The 20,734-nt window shown below is 38.3% G+C and overlaps 1 protein-coding gene and 1 pseudogene across 1 annotated transcript in view; one reads left to right on the top strand and one right to left on the bottom strand.

The window, feature by feature from the left end:
- LOC118498540 (sucrase-isomaltase, intestinal-like) overlaps nucleotides 1-919 on the top strand; it is a 52,316-nt gene extending 51,397 nt beyond the window's left edge. Inside the window, exon 9 of the mRNA XM_036016738.1 lies at nucleotides 908-919. Within this exon, the coding sequence (XP_035872631.1) occupies nucleotides 908-919 (12 nt within the window). The remainder of the gene's footprint in view (nucleotides 1-907) is intronic.
- A 3,771-nt stretch (nucleotides 920-4,690) lies between these two features.
- On the bottom strand, nucleotides 4,691-5,222 carry LOC114513811 (annotated as a pseudogene).
- Between the last annotated feature and the right edge of the window lie 15,512 nt (nucleotides 5,223-20,734).

Raw genomic sequence — 20,734 nt, forward strand, 5'->3', positions numbered from 1 at the left:
CAAGCAAAAGTTCCTCCCATTTAACTTGTCTCCTAGGCAATTTCTCACTTCCCTGAAGAGCTGCTCCAAAGCTGACAGCTTAAAAAAAATAAACTTCTTTCTTTCATCTTATTGTCAACCAGTTGTTGATAATATAAACTTCCCTTAGCTCACTTAGTGCTCTGGAGGAAGTGATGACTAGTTATATGTATATATGTACAGCTTGGGTTTGTAGTAAAAACACCCCTACAGATGGCCTGGGTTTGAATCCTGTCTACTACTGATGTGCTGTGTGATCTTGGCCAACTTAACCATTTTGTGTGTCTCATTTCCTGCATCTGTAAATAGGGATAATTACAGTACCCACTTCATAGGATTGCTGTGAGAATCAAATGTGATATAATACACATAAAATACATCTAAATCACCCATGAAGCTCCAAAAATTCCATACAATAAGCACTTATTAAATTTCTCTGTAGCTGCTGACTTCTGTCCTTGGAATCCACTCGTTAGTCTTTTGAAACAGTATTTCCTGGTTCACTGCTAACCCTTCTGACTTCTTTTTCCTAATCTACTGACAAACTTTTTATTCAGTCAATAAATGTCGGTGTTCCTCAGAGATCTGTACTCTTCAAAAAGAACAGTTTTTCAGCAGTGACATCACCCACTGTGCATGCAATGATGAATCACCTGTTCCTATCTCTAATCCAAAGCTTTTCCCTGAACTCCAGCATATTTATCTTTGTCTGTTGAAAGTGTGTACTTCAGGCCCCACGAGCACTACGACAGATTGTATCCAGGATTAATAATCTCTTCCTAAACTGACTTCAACTAGATATTCTGAGTTAATGGAATCATCAAGAACCCAAACATCCAAACAAGAAACTTAAAAATTATTTTCTTCTCTATCCTTGATTGCCTTACAGCCCATGGATTGAATGTCCTTTTCTTCTCTCCAGTGTTCTTGCCTTAATAAGCTTTCACCTTTTCTCCTCAGAATGTTATAATAACTGGGGAACTGGTTTTCCTACTTCCTGTTTGGTTTTCCCACAAACAATTCTTCATTCACACTTTTGCCAGGAGGATACTTCTAAAAGGCAAACTCTTATCTTTCACCTCTGTTAAGCACCTAACCATTATCTAAAAGCGCCACTGTCAAATAGAAATACATGTATTACAAGACACATTTGTAATTTAAAAAATTTTAGCAGCCAATTAAAAAATGTAAAGACAGGTGGAACTCATTTTAATAACATATCCAGAATAGTATATTTCAAACATGTAAAAAATAACCATGAAGTATTTTATATATTTTATTATACTAGGTCCTTGAAATCTGGTGTGCATTATTTTATATTTAACATCACATCTTAATCTGGGCTAGCTGTATTTTGAATGTTTATAGCCACACATGGCTAGTGGCTCCCAAACTAGTCTACACAAGACTAAAGGGTAAAACATCCAAATTAATTTGCTTGGCTTATGAAGATTCTTAATTAACAGCTCCCATGTCATGTCAACAGCATTATCTCCCATCAGCTTATTTTCAAACTCTACACTCCAGCCCTACTGGAAATTTTCAAGGTCTCCTGTGTTCTTAGCACCTATGCTTTCTCTTTCCTTGGAAGAACTCCCATCTCATCTATTCGGTGATCGGCTTGCTCTTTATACCATCTCCTCCGTGAAATCCTCCCACTGCTGAGGACCGAGACCCCCACTGTACTTGCACACTCCTGGCTCACACACAGTATAGATGGAAGCTTTGTTACCTACTGTCTTCTATACCTGCCCTTCCAACCAGTCCAGGTCCTCTTTCCAGTCTCATGAAATCAGGATTTATCCTTGGCTGGAGTGATGAAGAGGCATATTTGAATCAGTTTTTTGTTTCCTTGCTTTAACCCATGTTCTGAGCAATTGTTTTTTGTTATTTTGGCTATAGGTTTCAAACCTACGTTTTCTAACATAAACATTCAAAGTCACATGCAATTATGTTATTGATAGTTGTTTCACATTATTTTTATAATGCTAAAATCTCAACAAATTAATCTTGAGGAAAGGAGACTATGTAGAATTTCAGTTAATTAACTTACTGGATATTTTTTATTTAATTAGTTTTTCTTTACTCCTCAGCCATAACATAAATGACTTATAACAAATTTTTAGCATACTGGGACATTTTAAAAAAACCTTCATTTATATTATTACAAAGAACATCTATGTTTCTAAATAAGCATGACCTTAGTATTCTGGATTGTTTGAAATGAGGTCAAGGAATATGTTTCTGAATAAGTTTATTCTTAATTACACAGGTACTATGCAAATTTTTTCTCCTTGTAAAAGTACCAAATGATGCAGAAGTAAATCCTCAAATCCTCCTGCCTTTGGCAGTAACAACCACTTTTACTAGTTTTCCAAATATCCTTCTAAAAATTTACTATACATTTATACATACATATGTATTTTCCACTTCTCTATAAATAGAGATCATGCTAGAACTATTTTTTGTAACATGATCTTTTGATTTACCTCTGTTAGAGGTCTTGCCATATGAGTACTTACAATTCTACATAATTGTTAGGACATAATTTTTAGAGCAGTTTTATGTTTATAACAAAATTGAAAGGAGGTACACAGATGTCCCATACCGGCTGCCTCCCCACATGCATAACCTCCCCGATTGTAAACACTGCTCACTAGAATGGTACATTTGTTACCAGGGATAAACCCACTCTGACATGGCATAATCACCAAAGCCCATAGTTTACCTTAGGGTTCACTCTTGGTGTTGTGTTGTGTGGGTCACCGGCCAGCAGTGATCACAGAATGCTGCAGATGGCTCGCTGAAAAAACATGCAAGAAAAAAACACATGCACAGAGACAAACTAGTTTCTGTGGAGAAGTAGGGACCGAATGGCCACCCCCTCTAGTGAGGAGCTTGCCGATTTACCATCCATACCTGCTTTTATTGGGCTCATTTTGCATAATAATTCAGGTAAAGTACAGTACTCATCAGGGGGAAGTAAGGAACTATAGAAAACAAGGAAATCTGAGGGTCTATTTTGAGTTGGGGTCAAAGAACTGTAAGACTTTGAGGAACAAACTAACTTCCTCCTTGGACCCCTCTCATTCAACTGAGAGCATTCTAAACAAAGAAGGTTTCATAGTAATTTACATATTCTTTCTTAGGCCTGATCACCTGGGGAATCCGCCCTTTTCAGCACAGAGCTGCACCACCCTGTCATTGTTTCAGGCTTAGGTGGAGCAAGGGAACTAAGGCAACCAAGAGATAAGGAGATTTTCTCCCAGACAATGAGAACTCAGGCTATGTCAAAGCCGAGGAGTGAGGGTCCATCACCCCCTTTTGCTGCAGCCCCCCAAGTCCTTCTTTTGGGGGGCCTCCCAAAGTGATCGTGCCTGTCTTAGGTCGTTCCCCCCTTGGGGAATCTTACACGTCTTTGGCTAACCGACCAAGCTTTTTGGGGTTCAGTTATGAATAAAGCAGCAGAAGCAGCATTCCTGCCAGGGAGATAAGCTTTTGTCTCCTTGCTGGCTTACAGTTCCAAGGGTGTTCCTTAGCCTTAGCCTAGGCGGGGGTTTCAGCTTCTGATACCAGTCAGGGCGGTTCCCAACAGTGTTGTACATTCTATGGGTTTGGACAAATATATATTGATATATATCCATTGTTATAATATTATGCAGAGTATTTTCAGTGCCCTAAAAGTCCTCTGTTCTCTGCCTATTCATCCCCCATCAGCAGCCACATCTCCATAGTTTTGCCTTTTTCAGGATGTCATATGGTTTCAATCACACAGTGTGTATGTAGCCTTTCAGACTGGCTTCTTTCACTTAGTAATATGCATTTCAGATTCCTCCATGCCTTTTTGTGACTTGATAATGTATTTCATTTTAGCACTGAGTGATATTCTATCACCTGAATGTACAATAGTTCATTCACTCACCTAATGAAGGGCATATTGCTTGTTTCCAAATTTTTGGCAATTATGAATAAGCTGCTATAAATATTCATGTATAAGTTTTGTGTGGACATAAATTTCCAGTTCTTTTGTGTAAATACCAAGAAGTTCAATTGCTGGATTTTACGGTAAGAATATATTTAGTTCAGTAAGAAATTGTCAAACTCTCTTCCAAATGGGCTTCCAAACCAGCAATGAATGAAAGTTCTTGTTGCCCTATATCCTCACCAGTATTTGATGTTGTCGGTATCTTAGATTTTGGCCATTCCAATAGGTGTGTAGTGATATCTCGCTGTTGTTTTAATTTGCATCCCCTCATGACATATGGTGTAGAATACATTTTACAGACATATTTGCCATCTGTATATCTTCTTTGGTGAGGTGTTTGTTAAGGCCTTTAGGCCACTTTTTAATCAGTTGCTTTTATTTCTTACTGTTGAGCTTTAAGAGTTCTTTAGATATTTTGGGTAATTGTCCTTTATCAGATGTATTTTGCAAATGTTTTCTCCCAGACTGTAGCTTGTGTTCTACTTCTCTTGGCATTATCTGTGGAGGGCATACGGTTTTTTATTTTTAAGTACCAAATTACTTTATTTGAAGGAATGGTACAAATGAAGGACATAAGTGGATGATTTGGTACAACAAAAAGTTATAGAAAAGGTAATGGTACAACTTCAACATGCACATTGGAGTTCCCTGCTTTGGTGACCAGGGAAGTGACTCCGTGCTGGTGGGAAGGCAGCCTGAGGCTCAGCTCTCTTTACTGTCTTCCAAAGTGTGCTTGTAAGAGATGCTCTGCCATGCCAGGCCCAGGAGCCCCTGATCTGTGCAAGTTGGTTACATGGTCACCCAGTACTTTGGTGGATTTCACCTGCTCATCCAGGTAGTGAGTCTCAATGAAGTCACACTAATGAGGGTCCACTTTTTCAGTGGCACATTTGTGCAAGTACAGTAGTGACTGATTCACACTTTTTTCCAAGTGTATTGCACACTCCATTGCATTCAGCCCCTTCTCCCACTCATCACGGTCTGGTTTCTTGATATCCTGAAGAAAGATATGGCCACCTCGTTGGTTCTGCAACTTCATCAGTTTCTCAGCATGTTCCCTCCTCTCATGAGACTGGTGAAGAAAACACCTGGCTAAGTTTTTCAAGGCCACATCATCTCAGTCAAAGTAGTGAGACATGGACAAGTAGACATAAGAAGTGTAGAGCTACAGGTTGATCTGATGGTTGATGGCGGCCTCCGAGTCCTGTGCACAAAGCATAAGTTTTTAATGTTAACGAAAGTCAGTTTATCACTCCTTTCTTTCATGGATCATCTTTGCTGTTATATCTGTCTTCTTTTTAAAAGCTGTATTGACTGGTATTTTAATGCTTACCAATCCCAGAGAGTCAAGCAACAAACACCCTCAATCAATGTCTTTGGGCACAGGTATGCTTTGTAGAATATATTTCTATAGCTGAAATTAATGACTGAAAAATATATGAATTTAAAATTTTGATAAATATTACTAATATCCCTCCAAAAAAGACTACCAGTTTCCATTTGTATCTAGAATACAAAAGAGAGGAACTGGACTTTAAGACACTGCAGTGTGTTGGTGGCAGGAGCACTGGGTTGAAACATGGGGAGAACCGGTTCCCATCTTGCTTTCAGGTGCTCTGATGAGCCCTGTGACATGGCATGAATCACTTAACCTTCCTGTCTCACTGGGTCCTTTAAACTCTCAAAAATGCTGGTAGATACAGCTTCAAACCTTGGCTTTCAAGCATGTAACAGAATTCAACAGACTTAATACACACTTTATTAAAACTGGTTTTCTAAATCAATCTGATAAATCTTCTGCTTGTCTAAATTCCTTTGGAATGGAGCCAAGTGCAGAGAGAAGCTAAGACCTCCAAGACCCATTCAGACCCTCAGCAGCCAGCTCTGCATTTGGTGCTTTGCTGCCCCAGCACTGCTTTGGCTCAGAGCCTTGCTTCTGGCTGAGTGTCTAAAGCTGGGAGTGAGTCCAGGCAAGCCGTAGACAATCAGTTAGAGGGGATCAGCGCCAAGGTGTGATGCGAGTCCACTCGACAAGCACTCTGAGAGAAAATGCTGTGTTGCCAGACTAACCTGTTTCTCAGTATTCACCTGTGGAGATTTTCCATAATAAAATTTTTCATATTACAAGGCTTTTATTTCCCCTGCCTGTGCCAGAACAGGATTCAGCCAGTCTCAAGTAAACACTGTCTTTTACCAGTATTACTAACATTACTGTAAATATTTGTTTGGTTTAAACACAACAGTGCTGCATGGTGGTGGAGATAAAATCAGCTCCTTAGGTGAATGTGATTCCAGGTTTTGCTGGAAAAGTGAGATGGTGAAGAGAATATCAGCCGCAGCTGTTTTCTTTCTCCCTCTCACACCCACATTTCAAAGGGGAAAAATGGAAGGATATTCAAGCTAGAATTCTGAAACACGGCTGAAAGAAGATTGCTAAGTGAGGCCACTGATGGTGGGTATTTCCTGGGCCAGTGGTTCTTCAATGTTGCTGTCCATTAGAACCCACTGGTGTTGAAAACCATTGACAATGAGGCTGAAGGTGGGGGCGGGGGGTTGTGGGGATGGCCTGATATGAGGATTTAAAAAATTTCCCCAGGAGATTCTAATGTTCAGGCCAGAGAGCCAATGTCCTGGTCCACGTGACAGCCACTGGCCCCAGGTGGCACAGAACATGTGAAATATGTCCAGGGCAACTTGAGACATGCTCAAAGACTTAGTATGGAAAAAGTCATATTACTAATTAAAATATCATTGATACCACATTTTAACACCAATAATATATATTATACATTAATTTACTATTATATTAATAACACTATTATTAGTATGTTAATAACAATATTAATACAATAAAATACCATTTATATGGATTACATGTTGAAATAACATGTCAGATAAAATATGTTACTAATATTAAATTTTACCTGTTTCTTTTTATCTTTAAAGTATGGTACTAGAAAGTTTGAAATGACCAATGCAGCTTGCGTTTATAGCCTGCGTTACGTTGCTATGGGACAACACTGTGCGCCATCAGCTTAGGCAAGCTCTCTGACACTGCCTGTGCATTCCCACACTCAGGGGGTCCAGGACGCTGACTGGGGGTGGGGGTGGGGCAATGTTTGGGGCATTTGGTATTTCTCATGACCATAACAAATCTTTTTCCCTGTAACAGTTAGTCACTTTGGAAATATAATTGTCAACCTAATCTCACCTGTAAACTCTTCATTTCCCTGTTGTAATGTCAAAGTAAATGCATCAAAATTTCTGTTTGTTTTTAAAAATAAGCTTAAAACTTGCAAAGAAGAACATTCTCAAAGAGTCTTCTTCGATGGCTAAAGCTCACTATGAAATCAGAGAGCTTTACTCTGTGGAAAATGTGATGAGTGTGGAAAGAATTCACTAACTTCTCCAAAGGGGAAGGAAAATCATGTCATTGAATTCCAGGGCATCAAATTGCCCTTTTTTTTTTTTTCATAAAATTTTTATACCAAGGGAGAATTTGAGAGGCATAACAGTAGTCAGTGTTGAACCGATGTGCTAGGAACTTTAAATCCATCATTTTTCTTAGTAGTCAGTCCTCTTTTCTAGCAGTGAGAAATCCAGAAAGCAAAGTTTCTCAAGAACAAGCTTACAGGGATAGAGGATTTATCTAAAATTTACCTGGAAAGGAAATCTGTGAATGAAATCTCCCTTTTGTTAGATAATTAGTGCATTTCTTTGTAAAATTTGAAATTTTAATAATTTTTGTCTTGCCTTAAGTCTTTGCTTACCTGTTCCTTTCAGCTATGTCCCAAGAAAATACGTATGAAGAAGGTGTAAGTTCTCTGCCCTTCACATTCCTTTCATGCTGTGCTTTCCTTTTCCTTCTTTGTCCCTTGAACTGGAAAATGAGAAAAGGGGGAGGAAGCAGATAGTTTGGGGAGAGATAGTTTGGGGAGAGGATATATACTATTATCTATAGCCCCAACTTTATAGTTCTAAAGATTACCTAGCATTATAAAGTGGAAGCTATAATTCACGTTTATGTACATAATTGAAGAGCAACAAAACTGCTGAATTTTGTGACACAAAGGAAAAATTCTTAAAGGGATTGTTTGTAGCGATCCACTTTGCTCAGTGGTCACCAAGGAAATCATCGTTAGAGACATCAAGCCGACTTTAGAAAACCAAAGATAAACCAGTTTGGCACCTCAGTCCTCTGAGTACTTTTGATTGGGGATCCTTTTCTCATTACAGATATGATCTTGGAAAGCTTTGATATTAGAAGTCTTAGAGTTTTAATAAGATTATACTCCAAAAATCCCTTTTGACCCTTCTTTAAACAGGCTGTGAGGCTACATGGAAAGTATTAGGCTCTTGATATGCACCTATTCAACAGATTTTCTGAGATATTTAGTTTATACCCTAATCCTCCATATTTATTCATTCTTTTCACTTTTTGGTATGTATGTATGTAGCTCAAGAAACTTTGAGTATTCCATATGCTTCAGTTTTGTGTGAGCTTGAAGTGAGCATTTAGAATTTTCTAGAAGGCAAATCCTAGGCTGTTCAATGCTAGGTTTAGACAAACCTGAACTATTGAATCTTTGTTCTTGCCTATATGACGTATATGGATTTGGTCAGTTGATGTACCTGCCTAAGCTTTAACTATCTTATCTTTAAAATTCATGTTGTAACCTTCTCAAGATTAAAGGTATCTCTGTGTCAAGGTAAAGTTATATTGGGTTGGCCAAAATGTCCATATGGTGTTTTCCATAAAATGAAAGACACATTTTTCATTTCACTGGTAACTTCATTGATTTGGATATTTTGAGTATGTCTGCTATCTCCCACCTGGTATAACATTGGTTGTTCCCAATTAGTGTCTTGATTTGATTGTTATAACCTTCAACACATTTATTCAACCATGGAGCATCATCCAGGGAGAAATCTCCAGCATGAAACTTCACAGAACATTTTTGACACAATCAATCAGTCACAGCACCCTCTCCATACACTGCACAAAACTTTTGCATTTTGGTTGTGTTTTTACTGTTCTTGAAATAATAAAGCATAATATGCCCAAAATGTTGCATATTTTCTTCCATCTTCAATATTAAAATGGCTACACAAACATTCACCAATTCTGATACATTTGTTTTAAATGCATGCTAATATGACAGCTCTCACAATACAATCTAACAAAATTGTTTCGAATGAAGTTCAAGACAACTAAGCACTACTAGATCCATCTTACTGAGAAACCAAACAAACATTTTGGCCAACTCAATATATATGAGGTATGTAGTAGACCAATGAGTGCTGATTGTTATTCTTATTATGATGTAGTCAATGAATATTTGTCAGAAATGCAGAAGATACTGTGTTTGTATTTTTTTTTTTTTTTTGCTCAAACAACACTGCACTGTATAAGAGAGGGAGTTAAATATAGGACACTGACCCTGAGGCTAACTCCCTAGGTTTAAATCCTGTTTCTGTCCCTTACTGTTTGTAAAATTTTGGGCAAGTATATTAATCTCTTGGCCCCAGTTTTCTCACCTGCAAAATGGATTATTCATAGTATCTACCTGATAAGATTATTGTAATTCCTAAAAGAGTTATATATATGAAGACCCTAGAATACAGCTCCTGACATACAAAAAAGCTACATAAGTATATATTCATCCTGGCACATTCTAGGTACCCATTAATGTATTATTATATGATTGGGTCATGGGCAGAGATAGCTTTTAAGTGACAGTTTAGGGGGAAAGGAAGAAAGACTTTTGAATTTCCTTAAAACACCAAATGCATTGGGTTATGATTGGCCCAAAACACACAGATTGGAATGATGAATATGCATTATCAAAATTATGGAAATAATCCAACTTGCGTTCTCCAGATACATTGTTTTACAAGGTGTTCCACACAAAAAGTCGAAAGATATTCAGGACGAGCATTACTATCTCCATTTTAAAACTGACGAAACCGAGCTTGAAGTTGTGTTGAGTTGCCTAGGAACATGTGACAGAGGAGAGCCACATAATCGTGGCTTCCAAATTCAGTTATTTTTATCTTCTAATTTTAGTTATTTTTATCACTATATCATACTTCCTACATATGAAACGGCATTGGGGAATGGCTATAAGTATTTCCTGGATTTTCCAGCATGTTCATTGGACTTCACTGTTAAAGTTAAAGATTCTTTCCCAAAGGAATATTCTACACAACTTATACAGATACATTTGAAAAGATTTTGTGTTAGTTCTTTAAAGCCATATCTTTAAATTTTAGAGAAATTAGGAGCATTTTTATCACATGAAGTTTTTTTAAGCAAAGCTCTTGTAGTATGTGTGTGTATATATATGTATATATGTGTGATATATATATATATCTATATAAAATCTTCAGGTAACTGGAATGTTGATATAATTTATGTGCTTTTAAAAGTCTACTTTAACTTGCAAAAGGTTATTGTTTCCCCTGAAGCCATACTGACAACAAAGATAATGACATTTCTATTTTGCATGACATTGACCATGACTTAGTTTTCACCTTCATTTGAGAATTTGCATAGTTATGCACAAATTAGATTAGTATTCTTTCCATCTTCATGTTCCTGGAACAAGCCATTAAATAATTTGAATGAAAGACTCTCTCTACTTTTCAGGATTTTTAGGTTAGGTTTACACCTTTAAGTGTACATAGTATCTTAAAAATCAGATATCAAGTGAATTGCCTCTGTCATGTTCTAATTTAGGCACAGTTTCATAATATTACTGAATTTATTTTTATTTACTTTAGGTTTGTCAAGTTATCAGTCTGTATGTCAGGATATTTGGTGCCATAATCTGATCTCTTGCCAACTGCCTTGTATACAGTCAGCTGGCAGGGGCTTCCTGAACTTCTGTTGCTATTTGAGTTTGACATAAGGTCTTGTCTCTTACACAGCAACCATTTATAATTTGTTGAAAGGGTGCGCTTCAGTTAAGCCATTTGTTCAGAAACCACACGAGCACAGAAACACAGGGGACTTAAGTAAAAGGATTTAAAAATAACCCAGGTACTATTCTGTACAACTGGAATTTCTTTCAGTGTAACAGCCTCTGCCGCTTTCCCCTGCACACTTTCAGGAGATGGATCGACCGATCTTTGCAGAAACTCTGAGAGCACTCCTGTATAAATCTTTCTGTTTATTGCTCCATGGCTCCCACAGTTATTTCTGGACCCAGAAAATCAAATTATTGGTTTAGAAAAGCCTAAGGTTAAGTAAGGCCAGTTCCTCTATCCCTGGGACACTGCAGTTCAGCCTGTCACTTGATCAACTGAAAAACCTGTGACGTTGGTGTTAGAGCGCATTTCAATCCCTGGCACCCTTCAAGACCACACAGAGAGAATGTCCAGTGGCCTTTCAGTGCAGGGATCACAGCTCAAAGGCTAAAATAAACAAGTTGAGTGGGTGGTGTGGGGAGAGGCTACCTTCAGGGTAAACATTCCTGCCAGGAATGGGCTGGTGGGGTGTGTGGGGAGGCCTGTGTTCCTGAATGGGATACTGTGATCGTTATTTTTTTTTATTATTACTCTAGGCATATGAGTTCCTGATTCCTCTGAATGTCACTAGTCTTCTGGAACCTTACTAATTATGTCTCACCTGGTAGCAAATGGCTCTGTTGCTCACATGTGGTGTTTTTGTTGACGTGGGCAGAGATGTAGAAAAGCCACCTAGTCCACCTAGTCCGTTTGCTGTTGGCCCCAGCGCCCAGTACCTGACCCATCTCTGCTTGGGGCATGCTCATAGCCACTTCCACTTTTTGCAAGAGACTTTTGTGTATTTTCTTGCCTAATCAAATCTCTCTGCTTTTTCTTCCCAGGATTTCCCTTTGGTTAATGTTCACCAAGAGCACCTCTTGTAGTTTTTCAATTGGTAAATTGAATTTATAAAGAAGTATCTTTTCTTGAATGTTAAGAGACTTGAGGGAGGAAATAGAGGTTGCAGGAAGTCTGGCATCTTGAACCAGAACTCTCCTATTTCTGTTTCATAGAAGGTAGTCCAATGCCAAAATAATAGAAACATGCTAGGTGTGGGAGTCATCTCTTTCTTAAATAATCAATTTCCCCTTAGCTAATGCCTGCAGACTGTTTTGGTTTGGTGCAGCCCTAAAACCCAGTGGCTTATAGAAAGCTCCTCATTTTATCAGATAACCTTTTCCTTGAACTGTTCTTCCTGGCGTTGCACAGTCTGCAGTGCCTCCCAGCAGTTTTGTTTTTCCCTAAGTTTATCCTCCTTAAGTGCCTGAGATCTGAGGAAAGCAGAGCGCAGGACTAAAATTTTAAAATTAAATTATGCCCCCATGCTGATTCAAAAGTGTTGAGTGCCTAATCTTAAAACTCAATGCACAAAAAAACAAAGATTGAGAGGGTAGCTCACAAGCACCATTCAAAACTGAAGTGGAGGAAGGTGACCAAGTGTCCTCAGAGCAGCCCTAGCTATTTGCCGGCTTTAATTTTCACCTTTGGAAATCTGAGATCATGAAGAACAGAGCTGAACATTGTATCTTAATAGTTCACATCTTTGTCTTATTTTTATTTGTGTCCCCAGAGTTTATTACAGCTACTGGTATGTAGTTGGTGCTCAGTTAAGGGTCACAGAAAAGGATTAGAAAACTCTGATTTAAACAACAAGCCTCTGCTCATCTCTAATAAGTGGCTTCCTTTCCTGCCTGGGCGTTTCCTAGCTGGAAAATAAGCTTCCAGTGTTGCAGCTGGGAAAGGTCAGTGGCTTTATCTTTTTTTGCCTCCTGCTTCAGTGGATATACACACACAAACCTGGGATACCTGTCGATTTAATTTTGCTATCTAGACTGGGGAGTTCACCCTGGTGCAACTAAACTTATAGTGATCATGTCATCAATCACTCACAGACAGTGCAGGAACAACCAAGGGGGTGGTTAGGGGAAAAATTCAGGCTTGGGAAAAATTCAGGGGGTGAAGCAGAGGGAGTAGCTTCTGGTTCAGTTTTTAGAGTCTAGTAACCAGGGAGTGGATTTTTTATGGTGTCTCCTTGCTCAGCTCTTGGGAGATGTTTTATTATTCTTTTTCTGAACCAAAATTATCCCTGGGTTTAACACTGCCACACCACCCCATACACATAATAGAGTCTTTCATAAATAGAGGGAAAAGAAAGTGATGCCAGCTAAAGGGGAGAGGAGCTCACCAGAGAGACTTTGTGCTTTTGGTCCCTATTCAATCCACAGGATTGAGCCCTGAAAACTCTATAGCTAATTATTCAGTCTATACCAAAAAATAAAACCAGGCACCCATACAGATAGATCTTAAGTGACGTATTCTCACCAAATCTTTTTTGGGAATTTACTCAGGGGATAGGTTAGAGCCCGCGTATGCTTCTCACTGGTTGTAGGGATTTGACTAAGTTGCTTAACCCTTGTGAATTTGAGATTTCCCATAGGCAGAGAGGAACCAGGGCACCAGGTCTGCCTGTCACAGACTTCTTGGGTCCATCCCCTAAGAGAATAAATTAAAAAATTCCTCTGGACAGCTCTGAGATGTCATTGAATGTGAGGTAGCAGCAGTGGTATTTTTCTATCTTTGTCTTAAAACTTAACAGCAGAACAGTTTGTTAATCCCGTTTCTGTTTGTAGGTGTTTCCCCCTGCAATTTAAGCTGGCTGAACTGTTGTTACTTATCTCAGCTGAAGCTGAACATAGACTCTGTAAGAAATCGATTCTCTTTAATTCCAATTTCTTCTACCATTGATCTGTTGACTTCATAAGCTTAGCAGGGCTGGGAAATATTCAACAACAGAATCCTAATATTGGGAGGAGTTGAGTCCTTTGATTATGTTATAATTTATTCTAAAATTCTTGATTTTTTACTTGCTTGTGATTTTTTTTTCTCATAGACATTTTTTTCTGGCTCAAAGGAAGTTACAAACTAATTTTCTGTCCTCTACCCAAATGCTGGTCCTCTTTTAAAGCTTGACTCCTGCACTTTTAACTTGGAAGCTATACTTTACATTGTATGGTGGAAAACAATCAGCCCTGTGTGTCTGTGGAGTGTTGCTTCAAGCTCCTATGTAATTTAGGTTTCCTGTGACTAACCAATACCACTATTGCAGCTAATTTAAGAACGTTTCTCCCACTCAGCTGTTTATAGCTCCCTCCTACACTTGTTACTAAGAAAAAAAAATTAGACAAATATCACATCTTGAGTCATGAGGTATGTGTCTCCTTAGAAGTCCTTGAATTTCAAAGGAAACTTCATGGCGTATTCATACATACACTCCCCCTCCAAACTGACCCACCTTCCCAACCCCCCTCCACCCAGTTTATCAGGCTGAAAAAATAAAAAGCATTTATTTAGCTTTCGAACTTTGAATGAAAAGGCATTGTGTTTCCAAGGTCTTACACACAATTGGTATGAGGATCGGTGTAGCCTATCAGAGAGGAGAAGGGAATTTAGTGAGAATCATGGGCAGCCCCTTTGTTAACTGAATGAGGAAATGGAGCTGTGGAGGGACTGGCTGGCTTTCTTAAAGTCACACCGCTGGTCGCTGGGTGCCGGCTGGAGCCAGGACAGGTCTTCAACACAGAGCAGTGCCCTTCCCACTACTTCGTGAAGCCCACCTTCACGGGTTTGCTGCTCCAAGAACCAAGCCTTAAGAAAGCTAAAAATTCAAGAATTTTGCTGGTTTGAATATTTCATTTCTAGATGAGGTCTGGCTTATTTGACTACTGTAGAAATGTTGATCAGTGGTGATGTAACTAAATGCACTTCCTGCTGTAAAATGAAGGCTTTTTAGAAGTGCAAATACAAGTAGAAAAATGCAATCAGACCTTTCAAATTGTTACCAAGTCACATCCAAGGAAAAGAAAACTTTTCCACCTCAATAAACAGCTATGTTGTGAAGTGTCAACTTAGAAACAAATTTGTTAATTTATGAAAAGCAAACTAATTCTTCTTGCTTTTTAGAACTGGCTGTTTTAACCTCTGTGTTAATTGCATCTTTCTAATTGAATGATGTGAGGTAGAATGAAGAATCTGATGATTTGTTTAACAGTAAGGAGAATTAGCCACATCTCCGTTTAGATACCAAGTTCTTGCTTAGTACTAATGAGTGTTTTGGTTAACAAAAACATTTTTCTTTCTAATTAATACATACAAAGTTATGAAAGCAAAACAGACATCAGTGGAAAAATGGCAAAAAAACCCCTGGTAAACAGTTAATTTTTAGTAGTTCTCTGCTCTTCCAATGCTTGCAGGTTGAATTTCTGCCCTGAATCTTGCTCTGATGAGGGTCTACCTCCTGGACTCCATCCCTGGTAACGGGCTATACATCCACAGTGGGAGCTAGTTGAATCACTCTATAAAAGCTCCGAGCTCTTAGAACAGAACTTAGTGACTCCATCCTAGATGTGGCTAATGCACACGTTGGTACCTGCAGCCCCTAATGGTACTGTATAGGAGTTAATCATTTTGGTTTTCAGTATCGGGTTAAAAGTTGGAGATAAACATTGGGGTCGCCAGTAGTACCTGTTACTCATGAATGAATTTTTTAAAATTGTATCTTATTGATTATGCTGTTACAGTTTTGCCAATTTTCCCTCCTTTATCGCCCCTCCACCCTGCACCCTCCAACCCTCCAGCATCCCCCCCCCCTTAGTTCATGTCTGTGGGTTGTACATATAAGTTCTTTGAGTTCTCTGTTTCCTATACCATTTTTTTACCTCTCCTAGTCTATTTAATGCCTACCAATTATGCTTCTTTCCTGTACCTTCCCCGCCATTCCTCCCCTCCCCACTGAAAACCCTCCATGTGATGTCCATTTCTCTGATTCTCCTCCTGTTCTAGTTTGATTAGTTTTTGTTGTTTTTCTTTTTCTTTTTTGGTTCAGTTGTTGATAGTTGTGAGTTTGTTGTCATTTTACTGTTCATAGTTTTTGATCTTCTTCAATTTCTTAGATAAGTCCCTTTAACATTCCATATAATAAGGGCTTGGTGAGGATGAACTCCTTTAACTTGACCTGATTTGGGAAGCTCTTTATCTGCCCTTCCATTCTAAATGATAGCTTTGCTGGATAGAGTCATCTTGGATGTAGGTCCTTGCCTTTCATGACTTGGAATACTTCTTTCCAGCCCCTTCTTGCCTGCAAGGTTTCTTTTGAAAAATCAGCTGAGAGTCTAATGGGCACTCCTTTGTAGGTAACTCCTTTCCTCTTGCTGCTTTTAAGATTCTCTATAATCTTGGGTAGCTTAATGATGATGTGCCTTGGTGTGTTCCTCTTTGGGTCCAACTTCTTTGGGACTCTCTGGGCTTCCTGGTCTTCGTAGATGTCTATTTCCTTTGCCAGATTGGGGAAGTTTTCCTCCATTATTTGTTCAAATAAGTTTTCAATTTCTTCTTCTTGTTCTTCTCCTTCTGGCACCCCTATAATTCAAATATTTGAATGTTTAAAGTTGTCCCAGAAATTCCTAAGCCTCTCCTCATTTTTTTGAATTCTTGTTTCTTTATTTCTTGTCTCTTCATCTGGTTGGATGCCTCTTTCTTCCTTTTGCTCCAAATTGTTATTTTGAATCCCAGTTTCATTCCTGTTACTGTTGGTTCCCTGAACACTCTACTTTATTTCACTTTGGGTATCCTTCATTTGTTCTTTCATTTTTCGACCAAGCTCAATCAGTTCTGTGAACATTTTGATTACCAGGGCTTTGAACTCTTCATCAGATAGGTTGGCTATCTCCTCATCACTTAGCTCTCTTTCTGGAGTTTTGCTCTGTTCTTTCATTTGGGCCATATTTTTTTGTCTTGGCACAACTCTTAAGTTGTAAGGGGGAAGGGTCTTAGGTATTCACCTGGGTGGGGCAGTCCTCTTTGCTGTACTACGGCGCTGTCTGTGGGGGAGGGGTCAGAGAAGGAATAATACAGCTCACTTGCTTGGGTCTAGCCCTACTTTCCAACAAACTGTGAAATTGGGAGTTTATTCCACTGTGACAAACCCTGCCATAGTGCACAGTCAGCTCTGAGTCTCAGTTTCCCATTCAGACAGCCTTGCCTGCACAATCCGCCACCTTGCCTTGGGTTCTATTTGTCCACCTGTCTTACCAGTCTAGTTGGTCTGGTTGATTGTTTGTTTAACTCCTTGACTGTTGGAGTTCCATGGAGTTTGATTTTCTGGCACTTCTGATTATTTATTGATTATAGATTGGTTGTTATCCTCCTTTTGGTTGTTATCCTTTTTTTGGTTGTGTGAGGAACTGAAGGGTTTCTACCTGTGTTTCCATCTTGGTCAGAACTTTGTGACTTAATTTTTAATGATAGCTTGACCTGAGGATGTGAACAAATGATTGAAATTCACAAAGCTCATAATAAATACCTTTTGTGGATAGGCTAATACACACAAGATAAGGCTGGAAAAGACAACACAATTTTGTTCAGAGTGTTCACAGAGAGTCATAATGCATTAATTCAAGGCTTATTTTCTATTCTATTTGATGTGTACTTATAGGGTTTTCCCTCTCTTCTCTCATTAGCAGATGAAATAAAATGTTTTATTAAATTTTGATTGGATTCAGTGCTTAGCAAGGGTGATAGTATCTATTAGGGGGAGAGGAAAAGCAATTAAAATTTCAAGCTGTGTATTCTCAGTTTACTTAGAATTCAGTGTCTGTAACATTTTTTTTTCTAAGAAAATGTTTTAAAATAGCTAAGAGGAAGATTCGGCCATCAAGTTTAAGAACTTGATGAGTTCGGAGTGTATGTGAATGAAACACATTTTTACCATGAAACACATTTTTACCATGAAGCACTTTGTGAGAGATCTCAGTTTGCAGAGCTCTTTCTGCTTGAATCCATTAGTAATTCCCCATAGAAATTCTGTGCATTAGGTCTGGACTTCCGTTTGGCAGAAGATGCAGACATACTGACGTAGAGATGATAGTGGAGTATTTATCAGATTAGTAATACAGTTAGAGGAAAGCTTCTGAATCATGTACTTTTCAGTCTGTTGCTTGGCTTCCTGAGTTCTACTTTCTTCCTCTCAAAATTTCCTATAAAATATACATATGGGTTAAGAATAATTAATTATAATTCTCCTTTCAGTTGCTATAGCAATGTTAGTTCCTTAATGCATCCCATGTTCTTTTATGCCCTATGAATTAGTTTTGCACAAAGCAGCTCAGTTTTAGAAATAAGGACCTCTGAAAATATATACCGTGCATTATTACAGGGGTTTTATGGTGTCTAGATGAGGGAATAACTATGGGCTTGGCCTGGCCTTATGACTCTAATAGAAGGTATGCTCTTTCTCCACTGGGCCCCTCTTCCCTACTGTGGGCATTTTATTTGAGAGAAATCAGTGGGAGTTCAGATTAAGAAATGTGTAGAATAATATTTGGAATCCTATTTTTTTGTAACCATACACTAAAAAAATGGATTCAAAAATCTGTATCTTTTTCCCCTCTTTCACATTTTATTGCTTCTTGGATCTTTCTGTTTTCTGATTATGCTTAAAGGGAAAAATAGGAATGTTAAAATAATTTTATTCAAAATAACTTCTGAAGTGCTAAAAAGCCAAGATTATTCCTGCTGACCCTCAATGTGACTGGAACGTGGTGAGTGGCGGGCAGTCTGGCCATCCTGGAAGACAAGCACCCCTCTTCAGCTGCCAGATCTCTTCCTACAGTGTCTGTAACTGTATTAATATTTGAAGCGGAATATATTTTCATAATGCAAAACATTTCAGATGCTTAGATATTTATAGATAATGTATTAATTTAAAATGTAATAAGTTAGTAACTTTGTCTTCTTTAGGAAAACTTAGTTTAAGTTTTGTCAAAAGAGTATAACCAAAATATTTGATGATACTTATTAGCACGTGAGAAAATGAACATACCTGAACAAAGGCCTACGTTATCTCTCTCTGATATATGATCATACACAATTAAATAGCTTATGGAGTTCAACCCGCTGTGTTCATTCTATTTTATTGTATCAATAAGGGTTCCCACTGTGAAGCAGAACCATGAGGTGATATAAATTTGTCATAGTATTTCACCTCGTGCGTGTGTGTGAACTAGTCAGTCTTGCAAATATCCCTTAAGTGTCTCTGTTATGGCCCACCCTAATCAGGAACACAGAAAAAGGAATCCTGGTAAATGTAATTCAGCCTACCCAAGTTGACAGATGACAAAGCCACCACATGTGGTTTGAGATCTAAACACTTTCTTTTGCCTTTGGGGATTTAAAGAAACATAAAATACCCCAATCTACCTCAAGCTTCTTGCAATTGATCTTACTAAATGTGAATTTAAAAATCAACCATTTCCACTTTAAATAATAGAAATCAAAATATGGCATAAGCTTGCCAAACACAATACTACCTCTTAAAAGTGATGATCAACATATATTAATATAAATCACATATATATGCCTTGTTATTGTTAGGCAATATATTGAAGATCTTTGAATCTGACAGTTGGAGGAGTTTGAATGATGGCCCAGTCAACTGCTAATGAGTGAGCTTAACCTCCATTTCCTTCTATGAAAAGTGAGGACACTCATACCCATCTCTTAGGATTGCTAGGGGGTTAGTTGAGATAATGTACATAAAACTCTTAGTTTTGCACCTGGGATACAGTAATTGCTCAAAATTATAAGGATAGTTATTATTAACAGCATGTTCAACATTATTTTGTAAACATTTCTCCTGCTCTTATACGAAGAACAGTGATAGCTTTGACTTGATTTTGTTCAAATGGAATTCCTGACTGCACTGTGCCAAAAGGTGATACCGAGATGCTAAGATGCGTTTATTTCACATTGATTTTTTTACATTTTTTTCCACACCAATTTTTCAGACCTATAAATGTTAAGGCCCCAGTGCTGAAATGAGCTTTCTGCTCTCACTCAGTGCTGATTTGTTTCAAATCCAGCAGGTAGTGAGGAAAGCACCTGGTAAGGGACAAAGCAGGTAGAAACTTCTCTGTCTAGACAGAAGGTTGCTATTTACCAACACATGCTTTTCTTGTCCTTGTCATTCCTGTGCAAAGCCATTTTATTTGCAGATGGTCAAGAGCATGAAGCCAAATAATAAGCAAATGCAATTAGGGGAAATGGATGAAATTTCCTTATGTAAGACTGACTGCTCTTTACTCCCCAGTCTGTAGAAATTGTGTTTGTAGCAGGAAGTCATAAGAACAAGAAAAATTACCCTGGCTCTATAATATAAAATGAGTGAAGGGGGCAATTTTTAATCCACAGTGGATTTGTTTCATCTGCCTGGTGAAGACATGCTGTGTCTGAGTGGTCTTTAAGCCATGAGGATGAACTTAAATCCCTCTTCTTCCTGGCAGCAGTACCTATTCCAGCACAGCCTTTCTATTCTAGGGAAACAAACCTAAAATTTGGTTAGTATAAAAGACACATAGGCAAAAACTACAGGGGGAATAGAAATGGGAGGAAATAGAAGTGGGGTGGGCTGGGAGTAAAAGACAGAAAATTGTACTTGAACAATTAAAATTTAAAAAATAGGGGAAAAAGTATAGAAATAGACTGAATAACACTTATCCTTACATTAAGGCATTCTAAGACCATCGGGCTGTTCAGCATAAGGGAAATGGTGATGAAGAAGCAAATTTTATCCCTCGCCTTCTCAGCATCTCTCATCCAGCATTCCTAAAATACTTAAAACTATGAGATGACTTCAAGGCATATCGTTATTTGTTAGGTCAGCATTTATTG

Source organism: Phyllostomus discolor, chromosome 2, assembly GCF_004126475.2.
Source record: "Phyllostomus discolor isolate MPI-MPIP mPhyDis1 chromosome 2, mPhyDis1.pri.v3, whole genome shotgun sequence".
NCBI classification, from domain to species: Eukaryota; Metazoa; Chordata; class Mammalia; order Chiroptera; family Phyllostomidae; genus Phyllostomus; species Phyllostomus discolor.